Source organism: Aspergillus ruber (genome assembly GCF_000600275.1).
Source record: "Aspergillus ruber CBS 135680 unplaced genomic scaffold scaffold00003, whole genome shotgun sequence".
NCBI lineage: Eukaryota > Fungi > Ascomycota > Eurotiomycetes > Eurotiales > Aspergillaceae > Aspergillus > Aspergillus ruber.
The window spans coordinates 589,669-616,969 of record NW_024467299.1 but is presented as its reverse complement, the minus strand read 5'-3'; the positions used below and the strand labels follow the sequence as shown (position 1 = coordinate 616,969).

Sequence of the window (27,301 nt, the reverse complement as noted above, 5' to 3'; positions counted from 1 at the left end):
GCGGTGAGCAATGACAGTAATCGGGGAACTGACGCCGGCCAGACGAAAAAAGCCGCCCCCGCAGCAAAAAAAAAAAAAAAATACAGACTTGATTTCATTGTCCCATCGTCAACTATCTGCTTGTCATTGCTTTTATTTTATGATTCGTTGATCGAAGCCCGATATTTACCTATCCTTATCCTCCTCTTCATTTGCCTGCCTTACCACTTATTCTTTATCTATCACTGAAGTCATGGGTTCTGGGTCGCCCCCGGAGGGGCCGAAACCGAAGTCGGCCATTCCTCCCCATGTTCTGAATGGTAGTTCACCTCTTCACCTTTCCACTAGCACACGCGCTGCCCGTGAGCGCGAAAGCCTCAACTCATCAATCCTTTCATCTTTCTCTCCGCGCATACCGGCTGAGTTTGCTTCGTCCGAGACAGAGACACAACCCACCGGTGATTCCAACGGTACCAATGCCAATAAGGATGACCAGAACGGCCCGACCCCTGCAGTACGTAGCTCAGGTAGCTCCAGGTATGTCGCTGCTGGGCGATCTATTGTACTTAAGAAATTGACAAAAAAATTCTAGGCCTACTTTGAATGACCCACCGCGCGATCCGAGAGACGAGGGAGGCCCGTTGACTCCGCCAGCGACAGTCAGTCGGCCAGCGAGCCCTTATACTCTGGCGCCTCCAATTGACTTTGATGGACTGAGCTGGCCTTGTGAGTGATGCGACCATGGGTAACACGTGTCTGGTGCTGTGTCTGACATTGTTTCTTTACGCAGGCCCCGGAACTAGAGAGCGGCTTGAGTCGACCCCAGAGGAGGTGGAAGAACGGGTACAGAAGCTTGCAGGCGCTGTACGGACAATCTTCGAGTGTATTGGAGAAGACCCGGAAAGAGAAGGACTGCGGGAGACACCAGAGCGATACGCCAAAGCCATGATGTATTTCACCAAGGGCTACGAAGAGAATGTCAGGGATCTCGTCAATGGTGCCGTTTTTCACGAAGATCACGATGAACTCGTTATTGTCAAGGATATTGAAGTGTTTTCTTTGTGTGAGCACCATATGGTGCCGTTTACCGGAAAGGTACGAAGAGCTATATTCCTTTTCTCAGGGCGCCTCGTTTAACCAAGTGTCTAATCACAGATGCACATTGGATATATTCCGGATCGCCGTGTCCTCGGTCTTTCGAAGCTCGCTCGTCTCGCGGAGATGTTTTCACGACGACTCCAGGTGCAGGAGCGTCTTACCAAGCAGGTCGCCCTAGCCATCTCAGAGGTCTTGAAGCCTCGAGGTGTAGGTGTCGTTATGGAGTCTTCCCACCTCTGCATGGTGATGCGTGGAGTGCAGAAGACGAGCAGCACCACCACAACGAGCTGTATGCTGGGATGCATGCGGTCGAGTGCAAAGACTCGTGAAGAGTTCTTGACGCTCCTGCATAGATAATGACGAGATTTGATGCCCCTTGTTTGCCATATATTTGCTATCCTCGTTTAACAGTGGATATCGTTGATGGCGTTGGAGTTTCGGTGGTTTACCTTTCAACAGGTTGATGGGTTATGGCATGTTGCTTTTCATTTTCGAATATCTTGCGAGCTCCGGTGTTGCTTTCTCTTTTCTTTTATTTCATTTCTGGGTGCTACTTCTACCATTTTCCTTCTACACATATTTCTCTCATGCCTTTGGAAGGCTACGTCTCTCCCGATGAGAGAAGATTATCTGGCTTCGAACTGTGTATTTCAACTCATGAGTTCTGTATAAATTATGGGGGTATCTCTGTGGCGCGTTGGGGCTATTTCAACACTTTGGCTTGTTTCTTTCAACTCAAACCAATACTGTCCTACATTACTTTGATGTCTATGCCTCTTTCAAGTCACATCCTTTGTTTGGTATTCATAATAAAAACAGTGTATGTCTGTTCATCTAAGGAAGTTACTGAAAATCTCATGCTTTTAGAATAACTCTATTACTGGGAATCCGTTTTCATGTTTGTTCTGTTCCATAACAAACAGCTGGTATGACAAAGGGTTCCCTCACAGGTCCTAGCCCTAGTCATTCACTGCTTCAATTCCACTTGTGAATTGCACTTATAAAAAACAGTGGTTTCACATTCTTTTCTTCTTCAATCCTCACTTTTTGCCACCGCCTCTAAACAGTTAGAAAGGCCATCTAGCTATAAATATCCGGTATTTCAGCCCTAAACAGCTACTTGACTGTCTCCTTTGAATCCTTACTCTGCATTAAAACCAACGTGATACTAACGCTAGTCAATATGCTGCAGACAAGAAACGCTCGTGAGATCCTCGAGGCTTCTGAGATTTTGCTGCAAATGTGCGACCCCGATTGTAGCCAGCCCTCAGCGCATTCAAACCAGCGGGTTCCTGCAGCTGGCTCCGAACGTAATGCTACTCGAGAAACAATCACTGCAGTGAACGATACCACTGGTGGTAATACGCGGGCTAATACTCGAGCGCCTATCCAGATGACCGCGGTGCCCAATACAAACCAACACTGTGCTCGGCCAACTGTGGTTGGACAGCAGGGCTCCCACAATCGAGTGCAATCAGCCCCTACGAATCGACTTCGAATTCAGCAACCAAGTAGTGGTTGGTATATGCCTATACAGCCTCCTTTGAACCATGGCCAAGCAGCCCCAGCGTCGAATATGGATCAGAATGCCTTTAAGCGGGCTGTGCCCGAGCAGAGGCTTGTCCCCGTGAACGCAAACCAGTCCTTGCAGGCGTACCTCATTCATCAACAGCGCATCGCTGGTATAGCGCCACAAGATATGATTACCATGCCAGACCAGCAGAAAAACACCAAGTCGCAGCCAGGAGCGCGGCCAGGAGGCCAGGGTAACACTCCTTCTTTGGTACAATTCTCACGTGAAGGCTCCGTTGTGTTTCCTCAAGTGGCTCCCGCGAGGTTTGATGGTGTTCTTCTGCCGCCTCCCTCGTGGACGGCTCGGACACCTCAATCACTTAGACCTGGGGCGACAAGTGACCCTGCCAATTACGCCACTGGAAAGGGAGTCCAGTCAATGAACGAAAACATCGGCACGCAAGGCGATTCGGTTGGTCGAGATAGATGCAACGTTGGTACTTCTCATTTGCAAAGCCTTACAACTACTAGCCATGCAAATGCGCATACTGGGCAGTGCAATGAACCTATCGGCCAGCAGGGCTACTCGCTGTCTTCAAATCAGCTGCCTCGGCTGCGGAATAACATCACTTCTGTGAATGGACCCAGGGACTGGACCGCATCTCAGAGCACCAGAGTTCGCCATCATTTCAGCTCACAATTGGACTTTCTTGGCGTGTTGACCTCATTCTCACAGCTACTGACTAGGGTTATCGATTCGCTTGAAGTGAATGATTTCCTCAACCTGTATGCGGCTTCCAAACGCTTCTACTCCTATGTAAAAGCGAACCCTGAAGCAACCATAACGCGCTTCGCGTTTAAACGCTTTGGCGACACTGCTCAAACTTTTGCTCATCCGTGTTACCAGAAGCTCACCGTTTACAGTCGCGGCCCCAGACCTGAAAACGTCCCGGGACAAGTGTTGGAGATGCGCCCGTCGCCAAGATGGCTCAAAATGCTCGACTCCAGAGAAAAAGTTGTCAAGGACATTATGGGCTTCTTTGACCAGAGTGGATACACCCTTACCTCTCGATGCGTGGGGGTGCTAAATAAACTATGGTTCCTCATGGACATCCCCGACAATCGCCGTCGCACCTTCGCAGTTCAGAATAAATACCTTTGGTCGGACAATGAAGTTTTCTACGCGGTGTTTATCTTCGCTCAAATCGAATCGCGCTTCACCCATAACGTATCCGGAACCCCACGCTCAGGTTTCCGACGCCTCCTCCTGGGTCAGAAAAGCTTAACCCTGCTGCACGACGCATTGAAAGGCACCGCCCTCCGCACGAACTACGAAGTCTTGAGGGAGTTTATCCGGTGGAAGTATATCCCCACCCCCGATGAGGCTGACATGTTTCTTTTCGGTGTCCCTGCTGGCGAGCATGGTCTGCTTCAGTACGAGTACTACGGCCGTACTGCGAATCGAGAGAAACTCCAGCGACCCGACGATCTTTTGTTGAGAGAAATGACCCGGCGTCAGTTGGATATGGGGTCTATGTATGCGTGGGTCTATGTGCAGAGTGAAATGGATCCATCGCTGAAGCGCGATTACCAGCTTGAGCCTGAGACTTCATTTCTTCAGCTGATTCTTTATGAAGCGAAGAAGAACAGCGATGAGCCGTCGAACTGGTGGAAGGATGCGGTGGTCGATAACTACTGTAGGGAGTCTGTCTGATTCTCTTCGTTTTGCTTGCTTTCTTTTGCGTTGCGTTGAGTTGGTTGAATTCAAGGATATGTTCACCATTGAGGTATTTACGCACCATGTACTTGGCAGGTTTAATGATAAAGGAAGACAATCTATAATCAAAAATAGAATCCAGATTTGGCGAAGCAAAGGACTAGTCTATAAACCCTAAGCCACACCTGGAGTATGTGGCTTGATCACTAACGTGGCGGTGCAGGACGTATCATCCTCCACAGTTGCCAACCTCAGCCTGACACGGACCTCACGACCACTCTTCTCACTGCCAGCAACGGCTTACAAGCCAAGGCTTCGTATCATAATATGGCAAACACGGGTCATTTTCACTCTCTAATCTATATAGATTCTTTATTCTGAGCCCTTCTCTGATTTGTTGGGGTGCATGGCCACGCCGAGCGCAGAGGATTCCGCTATGACAATCTCCCATCGGCGCCCGTTCATTATCGATCAAGACACATTCGAATTTCGCACATGCAATATCAATGGGCAACGGTAATACGGTCCGGAATATAGGGCCTATCAGGGGCGTTGATCTCTGTTCTGTTTCTGGACTTGAACCCTCTTGAGCGGGAACGGAAATTATCTCAAGGGCGACCGAGATACGGGGCTACAGTTTAGCTCTACCCGCTTACGGGCTTGTGATATCACGATAACCAATCTCCGGGAACTTCTATGATAGTTGCTGATTACCCGAAGCTCGTGGTATCTTTCCTATGTCAGGTACGCACCCAGCGTTTCGGTCGGTCTCTACTTTTGGGACCAATTCAGGGTAAGTAAACTCCGGCAAACTTGTCGGATCACAGGCAAGAATAGAACTTGTGAGCGTATGAATTCCACAGGTACTACCTGGTCTCGCTGCAAGCTACTCCCGAAACTCTAGAGGATTATTGGCGCTTGGATTATACACAGGATTGTGATTATATGCCGTAAACCATTGGTTGGACTTCGATCACTTATTACTTTGTTTTTGCAAGATCGCGTTGCGTCTACTGTTGGCCAGAGATGCCTCAGCGGGCCACATCCAGCATACCACTGGGTGCCCTACTCTTACTCTGAGTACAATCTAAGCGGTTGGCGAAACGGAGTGTCAAATCTTGGTCTTGGATAATTACAGACCGTTCACTGCTCCGATTTGCCGCGCTGAAGCACCATGGTTGCCGATGGGAATGACGGAATCCGGAGGCACTCCGCAAACCGTCCTATCGACACCAGGACGGTTCTCTGGCGGACTGGTCTTCTTTTACTTGCTGCCCAGTGTGCTCAATTGTTGCCATTTTGCACTACGTAGATAGACCTATGTTCTCAGGCGAAAGGATAATCTGACCGACGAGCGGCATGAAAAAAACCATGTCTTACGCCAGAAGTGGACAACGAACGGCAAGAAGAAAGAAAGAGAAAGAGAAAAGAAAGCGAGGATAATGCCTTTTCAAGGGCAAAAAATCCCACGAAGGACTCATGGTCATTATGAACCGGGCTTGAGCAGCAGTTTTCTGGCTGGCCCAAAGCCGAAAGCCCGATATAGTGGGAGCAAAAGAAGGAGCCACCAAAAACCTGACCATTGCAGCCTGGGCATTTCCAAAATACATTGAAGGAAACTGTCATGATCGAGTGGCATTTTGTCAAACTGCCTGTCGCCTTCATTCGTAGTAGAATCGCGAGGCAGCAAAAACACGCGGCGTTCGGGAGGCAATCTTCATCGCATACTGCCACGGAATTAAACCACTCTCGTAGACACCACGACTTCACTGTTCAAAGTTTGTGGATAAGCATTTACATTAAGATCGAGGTGCGTCATTTCCCTTCCCTTCTAGTAACATTCTTTCTCTTTAGATCATTCTAACATTCCCTTACTCCCTCGACAGGCTAATCTGCCCGGAAAAACCACGCTTCCGCACGTCCCAAAAACCTCCCCCGAAAAACCAACGGACGACCTCACAGGACGGCGCACCGACGCTGAACTAGGCAAAACGACCTGGCTCCACCCGGAATCTCCTGCGCTTTCATCTACAGGCTAATCTAATTACTTTCGTCGCCCCTCCCCCCAGTTGTCCAGTCGGCTACCAGTCCTACTGGTTCTCCGTGTTCGTTTTTCCGGTTCTTTCTTAAACCCGATGCAGGTGCAGACGATTACATGGCTGGGTCCCGTAGGAGTCCGGTGTTGAGAGACGAGTGGAGCGCCGCCAACAACGCCAGTGATCACGACAGACAAAGGCCTCGAGATTCTCGTCCTTACAACCGTGACAGAGGCAGGGACAAACACCGGGAGCGAGACCGTCCTCCCCGGCCCAAACACGGCGGATCAGATCATTCGTTACGGTCGCCGCCACCCTCGCGTGCTTTTGCTCACCCTGGCCGCGAAGGACCTCACAAACCTCGCGATTTGCCCATAGATACACCGAGCGCTCGTTCCCCTGGCCCGTTGGAAAGTGGAAAGAACACAGGTTTCCGTCCTTTTTCGCAATCTTCAGCAGGTCATCTGGATTACCGTCCGTGGGCAGCTGAGAAGGAATTTCGAACAGACGACTCCCCATCGGCACAACCGCCATCAAAACGCAAAAGGTCACAGAGTCCATCGCCTCATCGCCCCCAGCACCGTCCTCCTCATCCTCCGCGCTATCCCCGTCACCATCGCAAACACGGCGAGGGTTTCGACCGAGGCTCTTTCCCCCCGAAACGTGGACGTTTCCCAGGTCGCGGTAGAGGCGGTCGAGGGCCACCCAGACGAGGGAGAGACCGACGCCGAAACGATTTTGGGCGCGTGGGCTCTCCGGGGAGAGATTCGCTATCTCCCGGCCGTGGAAGAGACTCTTTTTCACCACCACCTCGTAGGTGGTCACGCAGCTCCCATCTGGAGGACGATTTTGAAAGAAATTTCCGTCATCGATCTGCCTCCCGTCATTCAACGCGGTCTGTGAACTCTATAGTTTCGACGCTTTCTCATCGGGATTCTAGAGGCGACCTGGAAATGAATTCGACAAGGCCAATGCGGCTTGTTGATTCTGCCAGATCGCCATCTCCTTCCCGGTCAGGTTTTGATGCGGACAACGCTAGTGTTCCTGGTGACAGCGATGCCCCACGCTCGCGAAGTTTCAAGCCACATGTTGACAACAGACACTTTGAAACATCACCACAATACAGAACCTCAAATTCCCCTAGGCCTACGTCTCCGTATTCGTCGGGACGGGCTCCATGGAGTGGGCAACCGTATAATGGGCAGCAGGGGTGAGTCGGCCATTAGAAAAACCAATTTCATTCCCAATTCGGGCTAGGCTAATCAGACATGGTATACTATAGGCGCTCTCCTCCATCTCGACAGAATAGCTATCCTCCTCCCCCAACTGGTCCGCGGAATCAGCAAATATCCTACAGCAGACCCCCGAGTCAATCACCATATCATGTTGTGCATTCTGGATACCGCGGTGGTTACCATAACCAGGGCCGTCAATTTTCTGGATCTACTGGTGGGCCTTCTCCCCGTGGTCGGGGCCAATTTGACGACCTCCAATGGGCCCCGACGCATCCCCGAAGTTGGAACGGTCCTCATAGTCCGCACACGGCGTCGGGCCAACCGTCACAAAGTCCTCCGCCGCCCCCGCCAGATGATCGAAACTCTCCCCGTTTCAAAGAGGGTGGCCATCCTTTCCGACCAGTGAGCAGGGATCATTCACTAGAAACTGAAGGACCAAAACCCATTTCAGAACAGAATGATTCCCAAAGAATGCCACCACCTGGACCACATCCCACCAATGCACCTACTGGTCCGAGCAAGGGAGGCAAAATTAGCTTTGCTTTCAAAGCAAAACCTACACCAGCTCCTGTCCCCAAGCCAGTTCCCGATCTCGCTCAGAGAATGCAGCCTCGCGAGCCTCCACGGGTTGCTGAACCTCCACCGCCTCGCAGGATGATTTCCGGACCACCGCCCAGGTTCAAGCCTGATCCACGATTTGATCGTCGTGGAGGGCGTGACCGAGATCGGGACCGAGATCGTGATCGCGACAGGGGTAGACATGACCGACGTGATTTCCGAGAGACCCGCGGAGGATTTCGTGAACCCAAGGGTGGCCGACGAGGAGATGATCGTCGGTTCGATCGTTATGACAGAAGACGAGGAGACAAACGGTCAGACTTTCGTCCTGGTCGCCGCCGGACACGCTCCTCTGATCGAGATCGAGGTTGGAGACCCGAGCCAGAACCAGAATTCGAACCGGAGCCAGAGCCAGAGCCAGAGCCAGAGCCAGAACCGGAGCCAAAGAAGCAAATCAAGATCATGACCCGACTAAAGCCACGCCCTATCTTGCCCGAAGAGTTTACCCAATCCGACTCTGTATATTATCGAAAACCTGGGAATGAATCAGTCATTGGTGCAGGCACCTACGGAAAGGTTTTCAAAGCTATCCACATATATACTCAGCAGGGAGTAGCATTGAAGAAAATTCGGATGGAAGGCGAGAAAGATGGGTTTCCCGTCACGGCTGTGCGCGAGATCAAGCTACTTCAACATCTCCGAAGCCATAATGTGGTCAGCTTGCTTGAAGTTATGGTTGAACGCAACGAGTGCTTTATGGTATTTGAATATCTTGCTCACGATCTCACTGGTCTTATTAACCATCCTACTTTTACGCTCACTGCTGCCCACAAGAAGGACCTGGCCAAGCAAATGTTCGAAGGTCTCAATTACCTTCACCATCGTGGTGTTCTTCATCGTGACATCAAAGCCGCGAATATCCTCATCAGCAACACGGGTTTGTTGAAATACGCAGACTTTGGTCTTGCCCGGTTTTTTTCCAAGAGCCGCCAACTTGATTACACAAACCGTGTGATTACGATCTGGTATCGACCACCAGAACTTTTACTGGGAGAAACCCGCTACGGACCGGCGGTAGACGTCTGGAGTGCAGCCTGTGTGTACGTCGAAATGTTCACGAAGAAGGCCGTCTTCCCTGGTGAGGGAGGTGAAATTAGCCAACTCGACAAGCTCTACAACGCCCTTGGTACGCCGACCCGCGCTGAATGGTCTGATATTGTGGAGATGCCTTGGTTCGAATTGATGCGACCTGCAGAGCGCAAGAAGAGGGTTTTTGAGGAACAATATGGTACCGTTCTTAGCCCCGCCGCTCTGGACTTAGTGTCCAATATCTTCCAGTATGATCCATCGAAACGGCCCACTGCTGAGGAAGTATTGGCACATCCTTACTTTGTGTCTGAGGAACCGAAGCCTCGGCAAGCATTGGAGTATGTTTTCCTTTCCTTGTCTATTCATAATTTAGTCTTCTTACTGACCACTTCCTCAGGCTGGAGAAAATCGAAGGCGACTGGCACGAATTCGAATCCAAGGCCCTACGCAAGGAGAGGGATCGGGAGGCTCGTCGCGCAGCGGAATACCAGAAGGAGAAACGAAAAGCAGTCTCGTCGGTGCATCAGAGTGAGAGGGATCCGAAGCGTGTCAAACCAGACTTTGGTAAAGAGTATCCACCGGCACCAGCACCGGCCGGTGTTTGATCTTTTTTTCTTCTTTCATCTTTTTGACGAGATACCAGGGTGGTTGACATTGCTGGATATGCTTATTTGTTTGGAATGGAACGTCAATGTTAAAGAATACATTTATGGTCGCAACATCTAAAAAAGAATTCTGAACGGTATAATTCAAAATGTACAAGAATCTATCTTCCCGTGTGATGGTCAGCAATTGCGACCACATACTGACTTTACAGGTTGAAATCCAAGGGAAACGCCATCAGACTTTGCCTTTAGGACCTCACGCTCAACCAGCAACACAGCGCAAAGGCTGAAGTGTAGTCGTAGCGGTTGAACATCTCGGATTACCAGAGTACGATTGGTTCTTCATAGGCGATACATTGTGTTTGTGGAGGGGAGGGAGCATGAAACCGTACGCACCCGTTGTTACTTTGATCAAAGGACAGATATCACATAAATAAGTTATTTCATATTAGCCAAATCTAATTGTTGTCGTTTATCGACAATTAAACAGGAGTAAAAAAGAAAAAAAAATGTCCCGTCTTTCAGGTCATCACCGCATCATGGAAGCCAGAAGCCCTCGTGATGATGGTTTTAGAAGTGGTATTTTATTCTCGACACACACATCGGAATCGCCAGAGCAGTGGAAGCAGTAAAAGTGCGCGTCCGGCGATGATTTGAGTCGGTGGTCTTGGTTGAAAAGAAGAAGAAGGAAAGGAAAAAGAGAAGTCGAGAAAAATATATAAAAAAGCTTCTTCGGAAGCGGAAAAACTCGGCGGGAGTAGGCGGCGGCGGGGCTGAGCGGTGATTGGGTCAAGCTCCGGATCTCCAATTCTTCTCTTCTTCATCTTTTTCGATCCCCTCTCACTTCACTGTCTCTTCCACTACTATTACTTTCACTGTTTCCCTTCCCTCTCCCTCATTTACTCGTCGCTAGCATCAAGGTTTACAAGATCTATTCAGTAATCTCTACTTCCACCGTCACGATCACGAGTTTCATATTTCATTGCATCGCCCACTTTCTGTGTCGCCATCTTACGATCTCTTAGTTGCATCCGGTCTTTTACTTTTTGGCCACTTTTTTCTTTTTTTTTTTTTTTCTTACCTTACATTTTTATCCGAGTGTTCTATTATTGCGCCTGTCAGTCATCAGTGGTGTCCTCGGTCTCTCACGGTTGTTCCGGTTCTCCCTGATGACCGCTCCTTTTTTGGGCTGTCTCAGAATCTGTCTCGATGGATAACGCCAATCTGTGGACGCGCCGGACCAAGTAAGTCGCACTGCCAGACTTGCACCTCTCCAATGAAACGATAAAGGGGAAACTAATCATTCCGGTGATTTGTCCAGCTCCGCCAAGCTGTCGCTGTCCATGACGGGGCCCGACGGCAAGGATGGTGGTGCCAACCTTCCCCGCAGTCACACTTCGAAGCGTTTTGGTCCCGATAGCTCCCATGGCCGTTCGAATCCCTTCAACGCAATATCTCCTCTATCCGGTGGCGTCGCATCCCCCTCCACGAATGCCTCGTCCGCGTTTGGCCTAGGTTCCGGCGCTTTCGCCTCGTTTGGTGCTCCCAAGACTCCCGGCGCTTCCTCCGACACCGGTTCCTCAAAGGCTCCCGGCGACAAACGAGACATCAACACCACCGAACAAGCTGTGGTAGAGAGCCAGAGGACTAGGGGTTTTGGTGCCGGCGCCAAAGAGCATCCCTTGAAGTCGACTTGGGTGATCTGGTACCGCCCCCCTACACCGAAATACTCCGACTACGAAAAATCCACCATTCCCCTCGCATCTATCTCGTCCGTGGAGAGCTTTTGGTCGGTATACGCCCACCTTAAGCGACCCTCTCTTCTCCCTACCGTTTCCGACTATCACATCTTCAAGAAAGGCATTCGTCCAGTATGGGAGGATGATGCAAATAAGAAAGGCGGCAAGTGGATTGTACGGTTGAAGAAGGGTGTGGCTGATCGGTACTGGGAGGATCTCTTATTGGCTATCGTTGGCGATCAGTTTGCAGAGGCTGCCGACGAGGTTTGCGGTGCTGTTCTCAGCGTGCGGAGTGGCGAGGATGTTCTGAGTGTCTGGACCAGGATTGATGGAGGGCGGAACATCAAGATCAGGTACAATCTTTCTTCATATGCTGCTGCTTTCTTTCTTTCTTTCTTTCTTTTTTTTTTTTTTTTTTTTTTTTTTTTTTTCTGTTTTCTCTCATACTAATCTTACTAGGGAAACGATCAAACGTTTGCTTGCCTTCCCGGTTGACACCAATATCATATGGAAGAGCCATGACGATAGCATTGCTCAACGCTCTGCGATTGACCAGGCTCGCCAAGAGAAAGCCAACCAGCATCACCAGCACCACCACAATAACAACAACCACCATCAACACCATGGAGCCGATCGACGGAGAACGGCGGCCAATGACGACTCTACTGGAGATAAATGAAAAGGGACGGCGTCGTGATATGCTTTATCTGTGCCTGAATTAGGGCCCTGTACAGTAAATGGGAAACGCAATAAAAGAAGAAAAAAAAGCCAAAAAAGCTATTGGGATGCGTTTAGGATCGGGGTACTGGGCGAATTCTACATCTGATTTCTGACATCTATCACTATCATTAGATTCATGCCTGTTATTGTAAGGCAAAAAGGACTAGATGCATAGTGAAATACATGCCATTCGACATGTTCAGTCGTATTTCCTGTCATACTTTCCATTCTTTCTGTATCTGTTTGTCCCCGTCGTACCCACAAAAAAAAAAAAGGCGGAGTAGGCAGAAAACGACCGCCTTCGCAACCAATTGCGATAATCCAATAATCCAAGAAAACAGATCCGCTTCTCCTCCGTCTCCAACTATAAGACTGACAGAATATCCTGGCCATATCCTGGTCATGCAATGATCCCCAGGGTAGACACATGCTGCCGTTTGGAAGATTGTCACATTTGTAACCCGCCCGTCTTGTGAACAACGCCCCGGTCCTAATCCTCCACGGAGCGCCGACGATTCCCTATCTCCTCTACGACCCTCTCATGCTATCTCCGATCAGACTGCGCGGACTCAGGTGTCCGGTGTGGGGGATGCCGCTTTGTCTATAGGGTTTTCTTTTTCTGGTGTGTCTATGGATTATAGCGAGAATCATCCCCAGCTTGCAGATGTGGGTAGTTTTATTCTTTTTTCTGTCTTCTTTGCTGGGGCTACGTTCCATCTATAATTTTTATATTCTTTCTTCCTTTTGGTGTCTACATGGAAGCTGACATTCATCTGCGCTTATCCTAATAGACCGACCTTAGATATGCCGCCGACAGACTCCGACGATCTACGCAAAGACCACGAGCTGTACGTTCCTTACTGAGCCAGACCATTCCCCGTCCAGTGGTAGGGATGAGTCGCCTGTAAATATATCCTTGCGCCACGGATTTAGAATCGGGGTTGTGCGGTGCTAATACACTGGGTGCTTAGGACGGGGCAGCAAAGGTCGATGAGACGTGAGTTTACTTCGGATGATGAGAAGCGGCTCTTCCCTTCCTATGTGTACGTTCTAGCGATAACTTGATAAGAAATCGGGAGGATTTCGGTTCTAATCTGCCTTCAGAAAAAAGAACGGTGGCGTGCCAATCGTACCGGGGCAGACTGTTGCTGTTGCTGCGACGAAGAAGAAGAAGAAGATGAAACCGGGACAGGTATGTCGCTATTAGGGCATTATGTCGCCCTTCTTTTCCCTATTGCTCAGTCTAACATTTGCGCCATAGCAATTCTCGAACAAACCTGTCGACCGGGTATCGCAAAACTCGAAGCAAAGCGGGCCATTTTGTGCGCGGGGAAAGAAATCCAATACTCCGAAAGAATTGCTTACGGCAATTAACGACGCATCACGAACTGGACATGCTCTAAACGTCGAATCCTTCGACAGACCTGCTAAACGTCAACGTCTCAATTCCCAACCAGCGCCTAGTAATGTTTATAGTATCTCGGATAATGACGACGTGATGGAGCAAATCGCACCAATTTCAAGCACACCTCCAGTGCCCGAACTTTCGTCGCACACGTCTCCATCAAGAAAGCATACGGGAAACCAGTCATGGGAGCCTAATGAAGATACAATTCCAGAGTCTGTCCCATCCGATAGTTACCATGATGAGATTTTTACGGAAAATGCGGCCAAAGAAAGACGTTCGTCTGCATCAAATATTATCACATCCCATTCCAAAGGTCTGAATCAAGCTCCCCGGCCGGGAATTTTACAAAGCGTTGAGGTTCAAGGACCAAAAGTTGCCCCTAGACTGAAAGCGATCTCAAGTCCCTCGGTCTCGAATAGAAGGCGAAGCTCCTCCGGCAGCTCGGATGAATTGCAGGGTGCGGTAACCGTTCCGCCAGTGCCATCTACTTTGCCGCTTCGTAAGGAAGACGTCAGCAGCGCACTGAGATCTTCGCCCTCCGATATTCACTCAACAACTTTCTCGCCCAGTGGTTTGAAAAATAAAAAAGGCCGCAAAAAGAGGAGAAGGATTCCAAACGAACAGACCCGTCAGTTGAATGAACCTTATTGGTCATTCGAAGCGTCTCAAGTTCAATTTGGCACGGTCCAGCTACGCCCATCAAGCGAAAAGGCTGTTGAAGTAAATCTTGACACTAATCGTTTGTGGGTTGTTGGGAATACACCTGATTCATCATTACAACAAGAAATCTCCTTACGCCAGATTATGCAGGTCATTTACGGAGAAGACACGAGTTGTAAAATTCGTCTAGGGCTGTCGAAAACGGAAGGGCAGTGTAATCAAATGGATATTGAACTAATAACACCTAAAGTAAAAGACGAGCTATTTCACTTGTTGCAGATTCTTCCTGTCAAGTTCAAATACAAGCCAAGGTACGCTCTCCCGCGCCCTCTGTTTAAACATCTCAACCAATGCTTACATGTGACTAGTGAATGGATGGATCGCACTTTCAAGAACACCGAAAGGGAATTTATCTGTTTTTCCAATAGGTTGAAGCGTCCTAGCATTGATAGCGTCTCCGAGCCGGTTGCTGAACCAGAGGCAGAGACGCCCAAGCACCCGAAGATCTCTGAGTCGCTCAAAGTCGACGATAGAACTACTGTATCTTTCAATGATACCGATGATCACCTTACCAAGTCCGCAGATGTTCTCATCAATGAATATAACAAATCCGATGATATCGCTCACGCTCATCCTACAAGAGTGGGGGCAAGTAACTCGGTTGAAATTCCCGTGATGAAATATTCGCCTAGAGTCCCTCCAAGCAATCGGAAAACAAGATCAACAACACACCGCACAAATCCAGAACCAGCCACAGTCATATGTGACGACGATGACGACGATGAAAACGACTCTGCGCCGCAGCCGCCTGCTAGAACATTCGCGAAATGGGAGAAGCCGCTTCTGTACCCGCGCTATGGCAAGAAGAAGGCTGAAGTGGATGCTCAGGATCGTGAGCGCCTCCGTTCTGATGAATTCCTGAACGACAACCTCATAGGGTTCTATATGCGCTTCCTGGAAGACCATCTGGAACGGACCAACAAAGACGCTGCGAAACGGGTTTACTTTTTCAACTCTTACTTCTACGCGACGCTCACAAATAATCCTAAGAACAGGAGGGTTGTTAACTATGAAGGCGTCCAGAAGTGGACTCGAAGCGTGGATATCTTCAGCTATGACTACATTGTTGTTCCTATTAATGAGTCTGCGCATTGGTATGTTGCTATCATATGCAACTTGCCCAACCTGCAGAGGATTTTGAAGAAAGATTCGGATGCCGACAAGCCACCTTCCAATGATAGTCAAGAGCCTGCCTCTCAGCCTGAAGGTGAGGTCCAGGCGGTTCCCGACACACCAGTTTCTAGTCAAGAGGTTGCGAAAGGACAAGGAAGATCGGAAGAACAGAAAGCGAATCCTGAGCCTGCCAAAGAAGAAACGGCACGGCGATCAATGGCCGCAATGACACTGCATGATAAAACGGAAATCAACGGCAAGGGCGCGCAGGAGACTCCTGCTTCTGATGAAGATTGGCCTGAGAAAGCGGAGAACCCGAATACTTCTCCCGTGTGGTTTACCAGCTCTCCCAAAACACGGAGCGGCGCTCAGCAAATGACAGAGAACGCACCTAAACCCACAGCGCCGTCCCAGAAGTCAAAAAAGTCGAAGAAGTCGCGCGGACCCCGTAATGCGCGAGATGCCCAGGATCCCCTGGATCCAGTAATCATCACCTTTGACTCGTTAAACTTAGCCCGATCGCCTACCATCAGAAATCTGCGTCAATATTTATCCGAAGAAGCCCAGTCCAAAAAGGGAATCGATGTCGATACCGCATTGATTGGTGGCCTGCGAGCTCGCTCGATCCCGTTACAGTCCAATTATTCGGATTGCGGGTTATATCTGTTGGCGTATGTGGAGAAGTTCGTTCAAGATCCGGATGGGTTCGTGTCGAGGTTGCTTCGAGGAGAGATGGATGAGCGCACAGACTGGCCACCTTTGTCATCCGGTGCTTTACGCCAGCGCCTGCGCAGGTTCCTCGATGACCTCTACGATGAACAAGAGCAGCTCAGTCATGAGGAGTCAGGCGAGAAGCGCGTGATGGCGGATATGCGGCCGATTTCCTTCCTGCTCGAAGAGGGGAAGCCGGAGCCTGCAAAGGAAGCAGAGAAATCGGATACGGATGCGCCGCAGACCAAACGTTCACCACCGCCGGAAAAGGCCTCACCACTGCCAGAAAAAGCCTCACCACATCCAGAGAAGGCTTTGCCACATCCAGAAAAGACGACTGGGCCCTTTTCGTCATTTCTACCTCCTGCAGAACCCGAAAACCCTCCAGAAGAGGCCCCCGAGATCGAGGTCTCAGTTACAGGCTCATTACAACCTCTATCTTTATCCTTCTCCCCAGGAACTCCTACGCGCACTGGGAAACACAAAGGGACTCATCCATCAAAAGTCGTGCGATCTATACAAACGGAACAAAGAGCCGATGGAGACATAGTCGAAGTTCCCGACAGTCAAGAGCCAGGACCTGGGGTCTTGGATCTCACATCGCCACAGAAGAAAATCGGTATCCAGCCTCCGGTACCCGAACCGGGGAAGAAAAATGACAATGCCGTTACCGCCGGTGACGATAATGTTGCCGTGAAAGCGAACCTTCCTGCTCCTTCAAACGATGGAGAGAAAGAGAAAAAGAATGATGTGCAAATTAGTGGAACTCCCCCGCCATCGCCTCCAAAGGAGACGAAGTCTTTTAAAAAGAAACGTAAGAAGCTAGTGGCGGAACTGGGAGTATTGTAAATAATGTCTTTGTCCCTTTATACCTTTGTTAATTTGCTTGCTACATAGAAGGCTCGAGTAGTGGCATTGGATTCTGGCGTTTCAAGAGAGGGTTGAGCATAAGATACCAATTGCATTTTACTTTTAGTTGACTCGTATTATTATTTTATATTCTAGCACCCAGATGCAACCATTTATTTTATGTATATCACCCCAATTCAGATGCAATATAGACAACCCATGAAACCCAAGACTTGACCCCAACCACCATCACCACTCACTCTCATCGGCTCCAACCCACCATGCCATCTTATCCCTCTTAAACGTCTCAAAATCCCACTCCGCATCCTCCAATCTCCCCTCCCCAGCAATATACAAATAGGTCACAGCCCCAACATCCTCTTCCCCCTCATCCGCAAACTCTGCCCCCGCCGCATCCAACACATCCCTCAAATGCCCGTCCGGATTTGTCTCTTCATCCCCTTGATCCTGACTCAACGACTCTTGTAACGTCCGCACTTTGACCGACTTGCGTATGTACTCAGATCCTTCGAAGATATCAAGCCGGTGGATATCGCCGTCCGTGAGGCCCGAGACCAGCGTTCCGAGGACAGAAGCTCTGTGAGTCGACCCTGTTGGCTCTTGTACTTCTTGTTCTTGTTCCTGCGATTGCGATTGCGATTGGTATTCTGTTGCGGGGATGATACCGGGGTAATCGGCTCCGCGCACGCGGTGTCGGCGGTAGCCGTGGAGAATGGCTGGTTGGAAGGTGAGGAGGTTCTTTTGCCAGGGTTCTGGGTCTGGGCGGCCGTGAATTACGCGGTGGAGGATTTGAGGGGCCATTAGAGTTCCTGCTTGGGTGGTTAGTAGTGTGGTTGATCGTTGACGGGTGGTGACGTGGGGTTGCTATATGTTCTGGGTTGAAGGATGCGTTATGTTTACCGTAAAAAAAGACGACGTGGTCTCCCATTTTGAAGCAATTGAGGAGTTGTATTTGATTAAGTATGAAGTAAAAGAATGTAGTTGACAAGTTAGTTTCTTGAGCTGCTGATGAGGGGTCGAGCCGTCTTTTGATATCCGAATGAAACAAGCAACCTCAACCCAGATAATAGATCACCACATTCGTTTCGAACATGAAATCAAATGACAAATCCCTCAATTAAACAGATATGCAGCTATCCGAATAATCAGGCCACATAAAAGAAGCAAAGAACATCTCACGAGGACATGAATCGCCCTGGTTCATCTCGATGTACAGACCAAAATCGCCCGTATCGGGAAATCATTATCGATAAGAGATACTGCACCAGCCACATTTCCCCCAAACTGTGGCTTGTGCATATCTGTACACTTTCAATCGTCAGTCCAGTCAGCCTCGCCGGCATTGCCTCGTAACCCAACAGAAAGGGGTCTTTTCAATTTCTCCCCGGCCGTTTCTTTCCCTTTTCCTTTTGTTATACCCTTCCTGTCGATTATATTGGATAGACGAATATGCACTCCTCACTCAACCGCGCCCAAGGCGTCTTCGGTTTCTTTACTACCGTGGCTTTATTCGTCGCTGGAGTTGCTGCTCTCAGTGTTCTGTTTTTTCCGGCTGATAATGTGATGTCGAAGGTTGAAGTTAAAAATGTTCAGGTGTATGTTTTCCCTTTCTTCCGGGCTTTTCAACATGCGACACAATATGCTGATGAATGCGATGTAGGGTCAAAGGACGCCCGCATTACTACTCGAGTAAAAAGGAGGAGTATGCACAGATGCGGTTTGATTTGGATGCTGGTACGTCTTGTCCCTTTTTTTTTTTTTTCCATGGTTTCAGAGAACATTGTCTGATCATGAGCTCAGATCTCACTCCCCTCTTCAACTGGAACACAAAACAGCTCTTCGTCTACGTTTACGCCTCCTACTCCTCCTCCGAGAAGCCCTCCTCCTCCTTAAACCCGCTCTCCGAGTCCATCATCTGGGATACCATCATCGAAGCCCCCGAATCCCCGTACTCGTTTAACGCACTGCGCGAGCGATTCTTCCCTTCCTCGTCTATGACTAAGCGCAAGAGCACCGGTCTGAGCAAGAATAAGAATAAGAAAAAGGATTCAGCGGAGCCGGGTGTGCTGCGACTGCGCGGGCAGAAGTCCAAATACCAGATTGGGGATATCACGGGCAAGTTGGCAGAAAGGGAGGGTGTGACACTTTCTGTGGGGTGGAATGTGCAGCCTTGGGTTGGGGCGTTGTGGTGGAGTCCGCAGTCTGGATCTGTTCCCCGGACTGGGGGTGCGGCGGGTGTTAGCAAGCCGTTTGATTTCCCGCAGGTGAAGGGGAGTAATAGGGCTAGTACGGCTGCTGCGCAAGGGGAGGCTCAGAAATCGGCGGCTTAGAATTGGGAGACATGGTAGTTGATGAATTCACGGAGTTTTGGGTCTAAAAATATCCACGCTGCTATGCCAATGCCATAAAAATAAGGAGAGGTTGAACAGGACGAGTGCGAATAAAGAATAGCCAGGCGCAACCAAAACCATCAAAGCTCATGTCCATTTTCCGTGTCCATCACTACCATGCGCTTGTGCTATATAATCCTAATTCAAACAGTGCCGTAGCTCCTTTGGGCTTGATTATGGCGCTCACCATGTTGGATACGGCTCGAATACACACCAGGCGCATCTCCCCGGGGCGCAGCAGCTGGATCCACGTTGCGGCGGCTATAGTATACGTGCTCGAGATATAAGGCGTGGATAATACCAGGGAGGTAGCTAATATTGGTCAGCCAATTATTCCTGTGTCTCCGAAGGGATGCAGAAATAACGGACCCCAAAACCGTGAGAAGGATATTGACACACAGATCGACGTTGCACCCGGAGATCAAAAGGATACCAAGAGGAGGCACTGGATCGGTTAGCATGGGGACTTCAGTACGATTATCCGGGGAGTCCCGCAGGGAGATCCCTAGCACAATAGCAAACATACCAAGCACCGTAACAAAAATTACCAAAAACATTGAAAATACACCCGCCATGTTGCTTATAAAGATCGATTTAGGATATAGAAATAATCGGCGCCCTCGTCTCCACGTATTTCAATTCAATATCACTCGCTGGCTGCTGCCTTTGGAGAGCGTTTACCACTGGGATCGAGGAATGTACCGAGGAAACTAAAAACAAGGATAGTGGAGAGGAGGATGTAGATGAGGGCGACGGGGTTGTCGTCTTTGGAAGCGTCAAGGTTCTTCATTGTGGCGTAACTAACTGTCCCTTCCCTTTCTTTTTGCTGGTTTGGTAGGAAGTAAGAATAAATGGTGGAAGGTAAGCCTGACATTGTTTGTCCAAAAATGGGAAAGCGCGCGTCGGATTCCGCCGGATCGGCGGTGCTGCCGGATGCGGTATAGCATGACACATCACGTGCAGTGTTGAACAAGACAGGTATTGTTTGAGAGGCGTTCAACATCATAGAAGTATATAATAGAATCAATCCTATCATACAGCGTCAATCGTTGCTCTGTTCGTGACCTGCTCATTCTTGTTGCCGAGCTTTGATATCTGAAGAAATGCATCCACACCATAGCCTTCCAAGCTATGTAATTCAAGACTACCTGCCCAGTATTCGGCGTAGACCCTGCTCATAGGTAATCCCATACCAAGACGTAGATTTGGAGGTCGTGAAGTCAGAGAATCCAATGAGCCTTCGCGAAATGTTTCCTTGTCAGCGTGCTTCCGTTCCTTGGATACCGTGAGTTCTTGCATTGTGGCTGCCATCGCAGGAACCCGTTTAAGATTCTCGAGATGCGCTCTGCTCTGTGGTCCCTTATCAAAAGACCATAGATACGGGAGAATACCACGAGGTATGCCTCCGCCTTGGTCCGATATCCGCATTATGACGTGCTGTGGTGCTTCGCAAATAAGCACTTCGATAGGTGGTGGTTTCTCCGAAGAATTTTTGTATTTCTCGCTGACAGCTTGGATTGAATTGCGCAGAAGTTCGCCAATGATATATTCCAGATGACTCAGGATGTAAGGAAATGTGGCATTTGGGTGGCCCTGTACGCAGATATCTGGGATCTTGTCCGATCCAGAGCTCTGTCGCATCATATCTTGCGCTAGGTTTCCGCACCGTTCAATCACCTCTTTTGCGTTGCATTTTAGGAAGACCTCGCCCACAAAGTCTGCGTTCGTATCCGTGCGGTCTTGTGAGCCAGGGAAATGCCACGGAGAGTTGAACTTTTCTGTTAGTGCTAGGTGCTGCTCTGCAATAACGCGGCGAGAGATTCTCTATTGAAAGACAATTATCAGTTGTGCTGACGGAAATCACAGGAGAGTACGCACCGCTCGTAGGAGTGTGTTCATGAATTCATCGATGACCTCCGGAGGCAGAAGGCCTCGACATTCTAGAACACCCATTGCCAGCTTTGGAATTGCAACCAGGTGCTCTTTGAGGGTCGTGCGGAGGATGTCGCAAAATCCGTCATTGTCTTCCAACCCCCTAATCTCCGGTATGGCTCGAAATCTCTCGAATGCTTTGTAGTATAATTCGTATACGAGGGAGAGGTGCGGATTCGATACAACCACGTATGGCAATTGTTGGATATCTCGCAGACGGTGCGCAATTCTATAAAAGAAGGTTAGATGGGCCGGTTGTATGGGACGAAGACATAATCACCCACCTAGTTGGTAGTTCCGTCCGAACATAGTTTCCGGAACTAATCAATCGCGGTTCTGTCAGGGTCCGGCCAAAAAACGTCAACTGTCGAAGACTGATGGGTCGGGTTTCTCGCTCCACCCATCTGGTGCAGTATTAGTATGGTACCATCGCGGATTGACGTATCTGTATGAACCACATACTCATCCAAGGCTGAAACTGGCCTCCATGGTGGTAATTCATGTGTAACACTGGAATAGGAGCGTGCAATATCAGAAGCGCATCTGCGTGGAAAAACATGCCAGCAGCGGGCCGGATGACTCAGGTGCATACTGGTCCGCCATGCACTCAATTCGTCCAGAAGGGGGTTTGATTTCAGCCGGGAAGCCGGTCAGAATCATACATGGCTATCCCGGAGATTTGTTTTCCAGCTGACCATTGAGATGCTGTTGTGGGAAGTTATTGTGATTTGAGGACAGAGGGGGAGACCGCGGCGAGAGCTTCACCGGGCGGTGAACAATTTCAGAACGAGCGCTAACATGTGACATGCATCATGATTACCGTGGGGAGAAGGAATCATGATTGGGATAAGCCCAGTTTGTGCCTTAGCGAAAGGAAATCGGAGAGATGGAAGTATTGTAGTGGTATTCAAGTGTGCTAACGCCGTCGAGGCACATAACTGGATGGGACAACCGGGCCTAGGGACATACAAATAATTTTTATCCATGGGGGTATATGCTGATAAAATCTTACCAAGGACTTCCCAAGGTGATCTATGGTACAGATTACTGCATCTCATGTCACCTGGTGGGATGATGCTCGAGACTGATATCACACCAATGATGCAATGCCGTTGTGCATTCATTATTAAGAGGCCACTTCATCAGATACAGCAAACCCATAATAAGAACTCCTATAGGCGTATACAGGGATAATTGGAGCAGTAGTTATTGAGGACTAGTAGTATGGGATAGAGAACAAGAAAATGGCATAAAGCAGCAGTAGTTATGCGTTGAGTATGACGACACCAAACCACAATACAATCAGATCTGTCCTCTACAAGCCAAAACAACAGAACCAAAACTTACTTAGAGAGGAAATACTGATGCTATAACAGCATTCCTGGGGGTTTCTTCATTAGTGGTTGCTGTGTGTCGCTGTTCTCCCACTCCGCCACCGCCAGCTCGGAGAAGAAAGCTGGATTTCGGCTGCAGTCCATCGTCACTGAACTTTCTATACTCCACTGCTACCACTCACCACAACCACCTCCTCCGACCAACTCACCTGTCCGTTTTGACGATTGTTTTCTTTCGTCAACTGTTCGGATCTGCTGTCACTTCTACCCCCTCGCTTTTCCTTACTGTTTACGCTCTTTTAGTGTTTGGTTGGGCTTGATCAAATCGGAGTTTTCTTACAGTGGGTGGACGCACTTTTCTCCCCTATATGGACAACGTGAGTTCTACACTTTGCCTGGAACCAGCATCCATCCCAAATCATCCAGCCCGAAAAAAAAAAAAAAAAAAACGAATGGAACTGACATAGGAACTGTTGCTTTCTATCTTAGCCCGCAGAGCCTGATATGCTCGTCGATGAATACGAGCAATATCAGAATAACAATGACCGGACGGACGTCGTCGTCGTTTCCCGCTCCGGCTCTGAAGAGCCAGAGCCAGAGCCAGAGCCTCTTGCAAATGACCGTAAGGGCATTCACTTCCCTTTTCACCATCTCCGTCATGCCTCTACACCCGTCTTCCCTGCGTACCGCGAACCCCGCAACGGAGCCGTCGGAACGGCAACACGCATGCTATTGGCGATCTATACGCTTGGAGCTGCTATTGGAGAATGATATCTAATACGGATTTTACTATAGACGCTGCAATGATGGCACGAATCCTCCCGAAAGACCCAGAACTGGAAACACTGGATGAAACACATCATACATGGCACGTCAAAAATTGGCGAACGTTGGATCGGAAAGAACATGGGCCAGCATTCCAGTGCGGAGGCTCCCCATGGTGAGTGGAATCACTTTTTCCACACGTTAGAAGGTGCGATTCTGATAATACGATAATAGGCGGATTCTCTTCTTCCCATATGGCAATCACGTCGACTATGCTTCACTCTACTTGGACCATGCCTGGGAAAAGGAACCACCGGAGAACTGGTATGCATGTGTGCAGTTTGCTTTGGTCCTATCGAATGTGAATGATCCATCCATCTACACCACTCATGGTAGGTAGAAGAAAGGCCCGTCTCAGCTCCGTTGAAGAGTTGCCGCTTTGCTCACATGAACTCCAGTTGCGACGCATAGATTTAACGCAGATGAGGGAGACTGGGGTTTCACCAGATTCTGTGAATTGCGGAGGCTGTTCGGTGTCCCCTGGGAGGGACGAGACGTGCCGCTTGTGCAGAATGACGAGGCAAAGATCACAGCCTACGTCCGTGTTGTCAAGGACCCGACTGGAGTCTTGTGGCACAGTTTCCAGAAGTAAGCATTGAAGTAACACTTTCAATTGCTGCTTGACGGCTAACCTCTGTTAAATAGCTACGATTCTAAAAAGGAGACCGGAATGGTCGGTCTGAAGAACCAAGGTGCAACCTGCTATCTTAATTCACTCCTACAATCATTGTACTTCACCAACATGTTCAGAAAGGTGCGTACGCTCTCATCGCAGCTTCCTTATCTGCATACTCACAGGCTTAGGCTGTCTACCAAATCCCGACTGAGACCGAGTCCTCCAGAGCCAACAGTGCCTGGACGCTTCAGAGACTCTTCTACAGTTTACAAACAAGCGACAACTCCGTCTCGACCACTGAACTTACGGCCTCTTTCGGCTGGGAATCAAGACAGATATTCGAACAACAGGATGTCCAAGAATTGTCGAGAAAGCTTATGGAGAGGTTGGAGGAAAAGATGAAGGGTACTCCGGCTGAAAAGGCACTCCCCGACATGTTTGTCGGTAAAACGAAAACGTACATTTCCTGCATCAATGTCGACTACGAATCCTCTCGCGTGGAAGATTTCTGGGATATCCAGCTCAACGTGCGAGGCAACAAGACCCTTGACGACAGTTTCCGAGACTACATCCAGGTGGAAACACTTGAAGGTGAAAACAAATACGATGCTGGATCGCCTTATGGACTCCAGGATGCCAAGAAGGGTGTCATTTTCGAGAGCTTCCCACCCATTTTGCACCTACATTTGAAGCGATTTGAATACGATATCAACCGCGATGCTATGATGAAGTTGAATGACAGACACGCCTTCCCGATGGAATTCGATGCTACGCCTTATCTGTCTGAGGATGCTGATAAGTCTGAATCCTGGATCTATCAATTACATGGCGTGCTGGTACACAGTGGCGACTTGAATGCCGGCCATTATTACGCATATTTGAAGCCTACGAAGGACGGGCATTGGTATCGATTTGATGATGACCGAGTCATTCGGGCTACCGAGAAGGAAGTCCTCGACGAGAACTATGGTGGTGAATACGAGCTGTCCAATGGCGCTACCGGAGTTAGACAGCCACACACCCGTACACTGTCTACCAAGCGGTCAATGAATGCATATATGTTGGTCTATATTCGGAAGACGAGATTGGATGATGTCCTCCTTCCCATTACCAAAGATGATGTCCCTGACCACATTGGTATGCCGCAATCTTACCTCCTTGGTATTTGATATCGCTAATCTTGTCACAGAGACACGCTTGGTTGAGGAACGCGCCGAATTCCAGCGGAGAAAGAAGGAAAGGGAAGAAGCTCATCTGTATCTCAACGTCGACGTCTTGTCAGAAGAGACTTTCAAATCACATCATGGATTCAATCTGACAAGCCTTGACTTGCCAACCGACGATCCTGCGCTGCCAGAACAACACCGAGTCCTCAAGGCTAAAAAAGTCAGCGAGTTTGCGGAACAGCTCGCACAAGGAAAGGGTGTCAAGGCGAGCCAGATCCGATTCTGGGCAATGGTGAACCGTCAAAACAAAACTACTCGTCCGGACCAGGCCATCAGGGATCCTGAGATGACTCTCGAGGAAGCGCAGGCCAGATTCGGCTCGAAAGGAAACACATTTAGAGTCTGGATGGAAGTTGGTCAACCGTCTACCGATGGAACAGTTGATTGGCCGGACAGCGCAAATTCCGTGCTCATTTTCCTGAAGCATTTTGATGTCATAGCACAAGACATGGTTGGTGTCGGCGCCGTCTACGTCCGCAAGAATCAGAAGGTCTCTGAGCTGGCACCATATATTCTCGAGAAAATGAGTTGGCCCGCTGGCACGGAGTTCATGCTGTTCGAGGAGATTAAACCCTCCATGATTGACGTTATGAAGCCCAAGCAAACTTTCCAACAGTCCGAGATACAGGACGGTGATGTTATTGCTTTCCAGCGGACAATCAAAGAGTCTGAGCTGCCTCCTACCGCATTGTACCAGGACGCAAGGCAGTACTACGACTACTTGCTGAACAAAATAGATGTGTTTTTTGCTCCCATCAGGGTGGGAGAGGGCGACGAATTCACACTAACACTTAACAAAAAGATGACATATGATCAGTTCTCGAAGAAGGCCGGTGAACACCTTGGTGTGGACTCGACACACTTGCGCTTTGCACCAGTTCTCGCAAGCACCGGCAAACCAAAACCATTTATCAGGCGCAACCCTAATCAGACCGCTCAAAACCTAGACTCAATTCTCAATCCACAAATGAACGGTGGATATGGATACAGCCTGCACCGTACGGATGCGTTGTATTTCGAAGTCTTGGAGATGAGCTTGAGCGACTACGAGAGCAAAAAGTGCTTGAAGGTGACCTGGCTTCCCGAGGGTATTACCAAAGAGGTGAGTCATTCTGCCTTATTGTCAGCGAAAATAACAAGGTCGTGCTGACTGGGCAATAGCAAGTGGTTGAAGTACTTGTCCCTCGGGACGGAACTCTGCTGGACCTTCAGGTTGGGTTGCAGAAGAAACTGAACCTCGAGGAAGATGCGATCAAATACTTGAGAGTCTTCGAAGCACATAGTGGCAAAGTCCACAGAGAACATCCGCAAGACAGCAAGATCTCCGGTGTCAACGATTTTGTTCCCTTGTACGCTGAGAAGATCCCTGATGAAGAACTCAACTTGGAGCAAGGAGAACGTATGGTCAGTGCGTTCAACTTTGACCGGGAGCCAAACCGGCCGCATGGTGTGCCGTTCAAGTTCGTTATGAAGCCTGTAAGTGCAGCGACTATACTTCTCGATTTTCCAGTAGATTCACTAATAATATCCAACAGGGCGAGATTTTCAAGGAAACGAAGGAGAGGCTTTCCAAGCGAACCGGCATTAAAGGCAAGAACTTTGAAAAGATCAAGTTTGCCGTTGTCGCTCGGACCTTATATTCTTCCAGTCCGCGGTATCTCGATGATGGTAAGTTATTTCCTTGTTATTGTTGCTATCTTACGGGAATGATGTTAACTCTTGCTTCCAACAGATGACATCCTTTCGGACGTGATTGGTGAGAGCGATGACCTCCTCGGTCTTGACCACCTAAACAAAAATCGGAGCTTCTGGAACCGTAGCGAGTCTTTCTTCATCCGATAAAGATTTTCCTGCATTGACACGGCAAC

General features: G+C 49.2%; 11 protein-coding genes across 11 annotated transcripts; 8 read left to right on the top strand and 3 right to left on the bottom strand.

Annotated features, from left to right (window-relative positions):
- Window positions 1–232: 232 nt before the first annotated feature.
- Window positions 233–1,434, top strand: EURHEDRAFT_399814 (GTP cyclohydrolase I; the record flags this gene model as incomplete). Its single annotated transcript, XM_040779960.1, has 4 exons — window positions 233–516; window positions 572–705; window positions 770–1,074; window positions 1,135–1,434. 4 exons carry the CDS (start codon window positions 233–235, stop codon window positions 1,432–1,434), a joined length of 1,023 nt encoding a protein of 340 aa, XP_040642222.1.
- An 826-nt stretch (window positions 1,435–2,260) lies between these two features.
- On the top strand, window positions 2,261–4,460 carry EURHEDRAFT_545146 (uncharacterized protein; the record flags this gene model as incomplete). The annotated part of the gene is made up of 1 exon (XM_040787439.1): window positions 2,261–4,460. One exon carries the CDS (start codon window positions 2,261–2,263, stop codon window positions 4,301–4,303), a length of 2,043 nt encoding a protein of 680 aa, XP_040642221.1. The 3' UTR covers window positions 4,304–4,460.
- Window positions 4,461–6,461: 2,001 nt separating this feature from the next.
- On the top strand, window positions 6,462–9,829 carry EURHEDRAFT_512760 (putative protein kinase; the record flags this gene model as incomplete). Its single annotated transcript, XM_040786094.1, has 3 exons — window positions 6,462–7,534; window positions 7,625–9,562; window positions 9,622–9,829. 3 exons carry the CDS (start codon window positions 6,462–6,464, stop codon window positions 9,827–9,829), a joined length of 3,219 nt encoding a protein of 1,072 aa, XP_040642220.1.
- Window positions 9,830–10,664: 835 nt separating this feature from the next.
- On the top strand, window positions 10,665–12,504 carry EURHEDRAFT_528440 (eukaryotic translation initiation factor 4E). The gene is made up of 3 exons (XM_040787062.1): window positions 10,665–11,073; window positions 11,151–11,921; window positions 12,028–12,504. Exons 1-3 carry the CDS (start codon window positions 11,039–11,041, stop codon window positions 12,245–12,247), a joined length of 1,026 nt encoding a protein of 341 aa, XP_040642219.1. The 5' UTR covers window positions 10,665–11,038; the 3' UTR covers window positions 12,248–12,504.
- A 585-nt stretch (window positions 12,505–13,089) lies between these two features.
- Window positions 13,090–17,217, top strand: EURHEDRAFT_408869 (cysteine proteinase; the record flags this gene model as incomplete). The annotated part of the gene is made up of 5 exons (XM_040780933.1): window positions 13,090–13,136; window positions 13,260–13,331; window positions 13,393–13,480; window positions 13,550–14,667; window positions 14,725–17,217. 5 exons carry the CDS (start codon window positions 13,093–13,095, stop codon window positions 17,087–17,089), a joined length of 3,687 nt encoding a protein of 1,228 aa, XP_040642218.1. The 3' UTR covers window positions 17,090–17,217.
- Window positions 17,202–18,306, bottom strand: EURHEDRAFT_408866 (gamma-glutamylcyclotransferase family protein). Its single transcript, XM_040780932.1, has 2 exons — window positions 18,011–18,306; window positions 17,202–17,919 (listed from the first exon to the last, which is right to left on the bottom strand). The coding sequence occupies exons 1-2, from the start codon at window positions 18,036–18,038 to the stop codon at window positions 17,339–17,341; spliced, it is 609 nt and encodes a 202-aa protein (XP_040642217.1). The 5' UTR covers window positions 18,039–18,306; the 3' UTR covers window positions 17,202–17,338.
- Window positions 18,307–18,333: 27 nt separating this feature from the next.
- EURHEDRAFT_408865 (signal peptidase complex subunit SPC3) lies at window positions 18,334–19,933 on the top strand. The gene is made up of 4 exons (XM_040780931.1): window positions 18,334–18,705; window positions 18,771–18,844; window positions 18,911–19,812; window positions 19,870–19,933. Exons 1-3 carry the CDS (start codon window positions 18,560–18,562, stop codon window positions 19,438–19,440), a joined length of 750 nt encoding a protein of 249 aa, XP_040642216.1. The 5' UTR covers window positions 18,334–18,559; the 3' UTR covers window positions 19,441–19,812; window positions 19,870–19,933.
- EURHEDRAFT_448236 (YqaE/Pmp3 family membrane protein) lies at window positions 19,644–19,961 on the bottom strand (the record flags this gene model as incomplete). Its single annotated transcript, XM_040783729.1, has 2 exons — window positions 19,644–19,812; window positions 19,870–19,961. The coding sequence occupies 2 exons, from the start codon at window positions 19,959–19,961 to the stop codon at window positions 19,644–19,646; spliced, it is 261 nt and encodes an 86-aa protein (XP_040642215.1).
- A 342-nt stretch (window positions 19,962–20,303) lies between these two features.
- EURHEDRAFT_214994 (protein kinase PKP2) lies at window positions 20,304–22,107 on the bottom strand. Its single transcript, XM_040777986.1, has 4 exons — window positions 21,895–22,107; window positions 21,717–21,836; window positions 21,379–21,661; window positions 20,304–21,324 (listed from the first exon to the last, which is right to left on the bottom strand). Exons 1-4 carry the CDS (start codon window positions 22,020–22,022, stop codon window positions 20,533–20,535), a joined length of 1,323 nt encoding a protein of 440 aa, XP_040642214.1. The 5' UTR covers window positions 22,023–22,107; the 3' UTR covers window positions 20,304–20,532.
- A 1,027-nt stretch (window positions 22,108–23,134) lies between these two features.
- EURHEDRAFT_374605 (uncharacterized protein) lies at window positions 23,135–23,537 on the top strand (the record flags this gene model as incomplete). Its single annotated transcript, XM_040778660.1, has 2 exons — window positions 23,135–23,143; window positions 23,256–23,537. The coding sequence occupies 2 exons, from the start codon at window positions 23,135–23,137 to the stop codon at window positions 23,535–23,537; spliced, it is 291 nt and encodes a 96-aa protein (XP_040642213.1).
- Window positions 23,538–23,572: 35 nt separating this feature from the next.
- EURHEDRAFT_374604 (ubiquitin-specific protease UBP15) lies at window positions 23,573–27,275 on the top strand (the record flags this gene model as incomplete). The annotated part of the gene is made up of 9 exons (XM_040778659.1): window positions 23,573–23,706; window positions 23,766–23,923; window positions 23,990–24,179; window positions 24,237–24,345; window positions 24,396–25,344; window positions 25,397–26,535; window positions 26,595–26,909; window positions 26,969–27,101; window positions 27,166–27,275. The coding sequence occupies 9 exons, from the start codon at window positions 23,573–23,575 to the stop codon at window positions 27,273–27,275; spliced, it is 3,237 nt and encodes a 1,078-aa protein (XP_040642212.1).
- Window positions 27,276–27,301: the final 26 nt, after the last annotated feature.

Bases quoted from the DNA above. Each gene is read 5' to 3' on its own strand.
- EURHEDRAFT_528440 (XM_040787062.1), top strand. From the start codon at position 11,039: ATGGATAACGCCAATCTGTGGACGCGCCGGACCAA. The intron at 11,074-11,150 runs GTAAGTCGCACT...TGATTTGTCCAG, and splicing joins CTGTGGACGCGCCGGACCAA to CTCCGCCAAGCTGTCGCTGT. The intron at 11,922-12,027 runs GTACAATCTTTC...TAATCTTACTAG, and splicing joins GGGCGGAACATCAAGATCAG to GGAAACGATCAAACGTTTGC.
- EURHEDRAFT_408865 (XM_040780931.1), top strand. From the start codon at position 18,560: ATGCACTCCTCACTCAACCGCGCCCAAGGCGTCTTCGGTTTCTTTACT. The intron at 18,706-18,770 runs GTATGTTTTCCC...AATGCGATGTAG, and splicing joins GAAGTTAAAAATGTTCAGGT to GGTCAAAGGACGCCCGCATT. The intron at 18,845-18,910 runs GTACGTCTTGTC...TCATGAGCTCAG, and splicing joins GCGGTTTGATTTGGATGCTG to ATCTCACTCCCCTCTTCAAC.
- EURHEDRAFT_408866 (XM_040780932.1), bottom strand. From the start codon at position 18,038: ATGGGAGACCACGTCGTCTTTTTTTACG. The intron at 17,920-18,010 runs GTAAACATAACG...CCACCCAAGCAG, and splicing joins CCACGTCGTCTTTTTTTACG to GAACTCTAATGGCCCCTCAA.
- EURHEDRAFT_214994 (XM_040777986.1), bottom strand. From the start codon at position 22,022: ATGCACCTGAGTCATCCGGCCCGCTGCTGGCATGTTTTTCCACGCAGA. The intron at 21,662-21,716 runs GTGGGTGATTAT...CTTCTTTTATAG, and splicing joins CGGACGGAACTACCAACTAG to AATTGCGCACCGTCTGCGAG. The intron at 21,325-21,378 runs GTGCGTACTCTC...GTCTTTCAATAG, and splicing joins TGAACACACTCCTACGAGCG to AGAATCTCTCGCCGCGTTAT.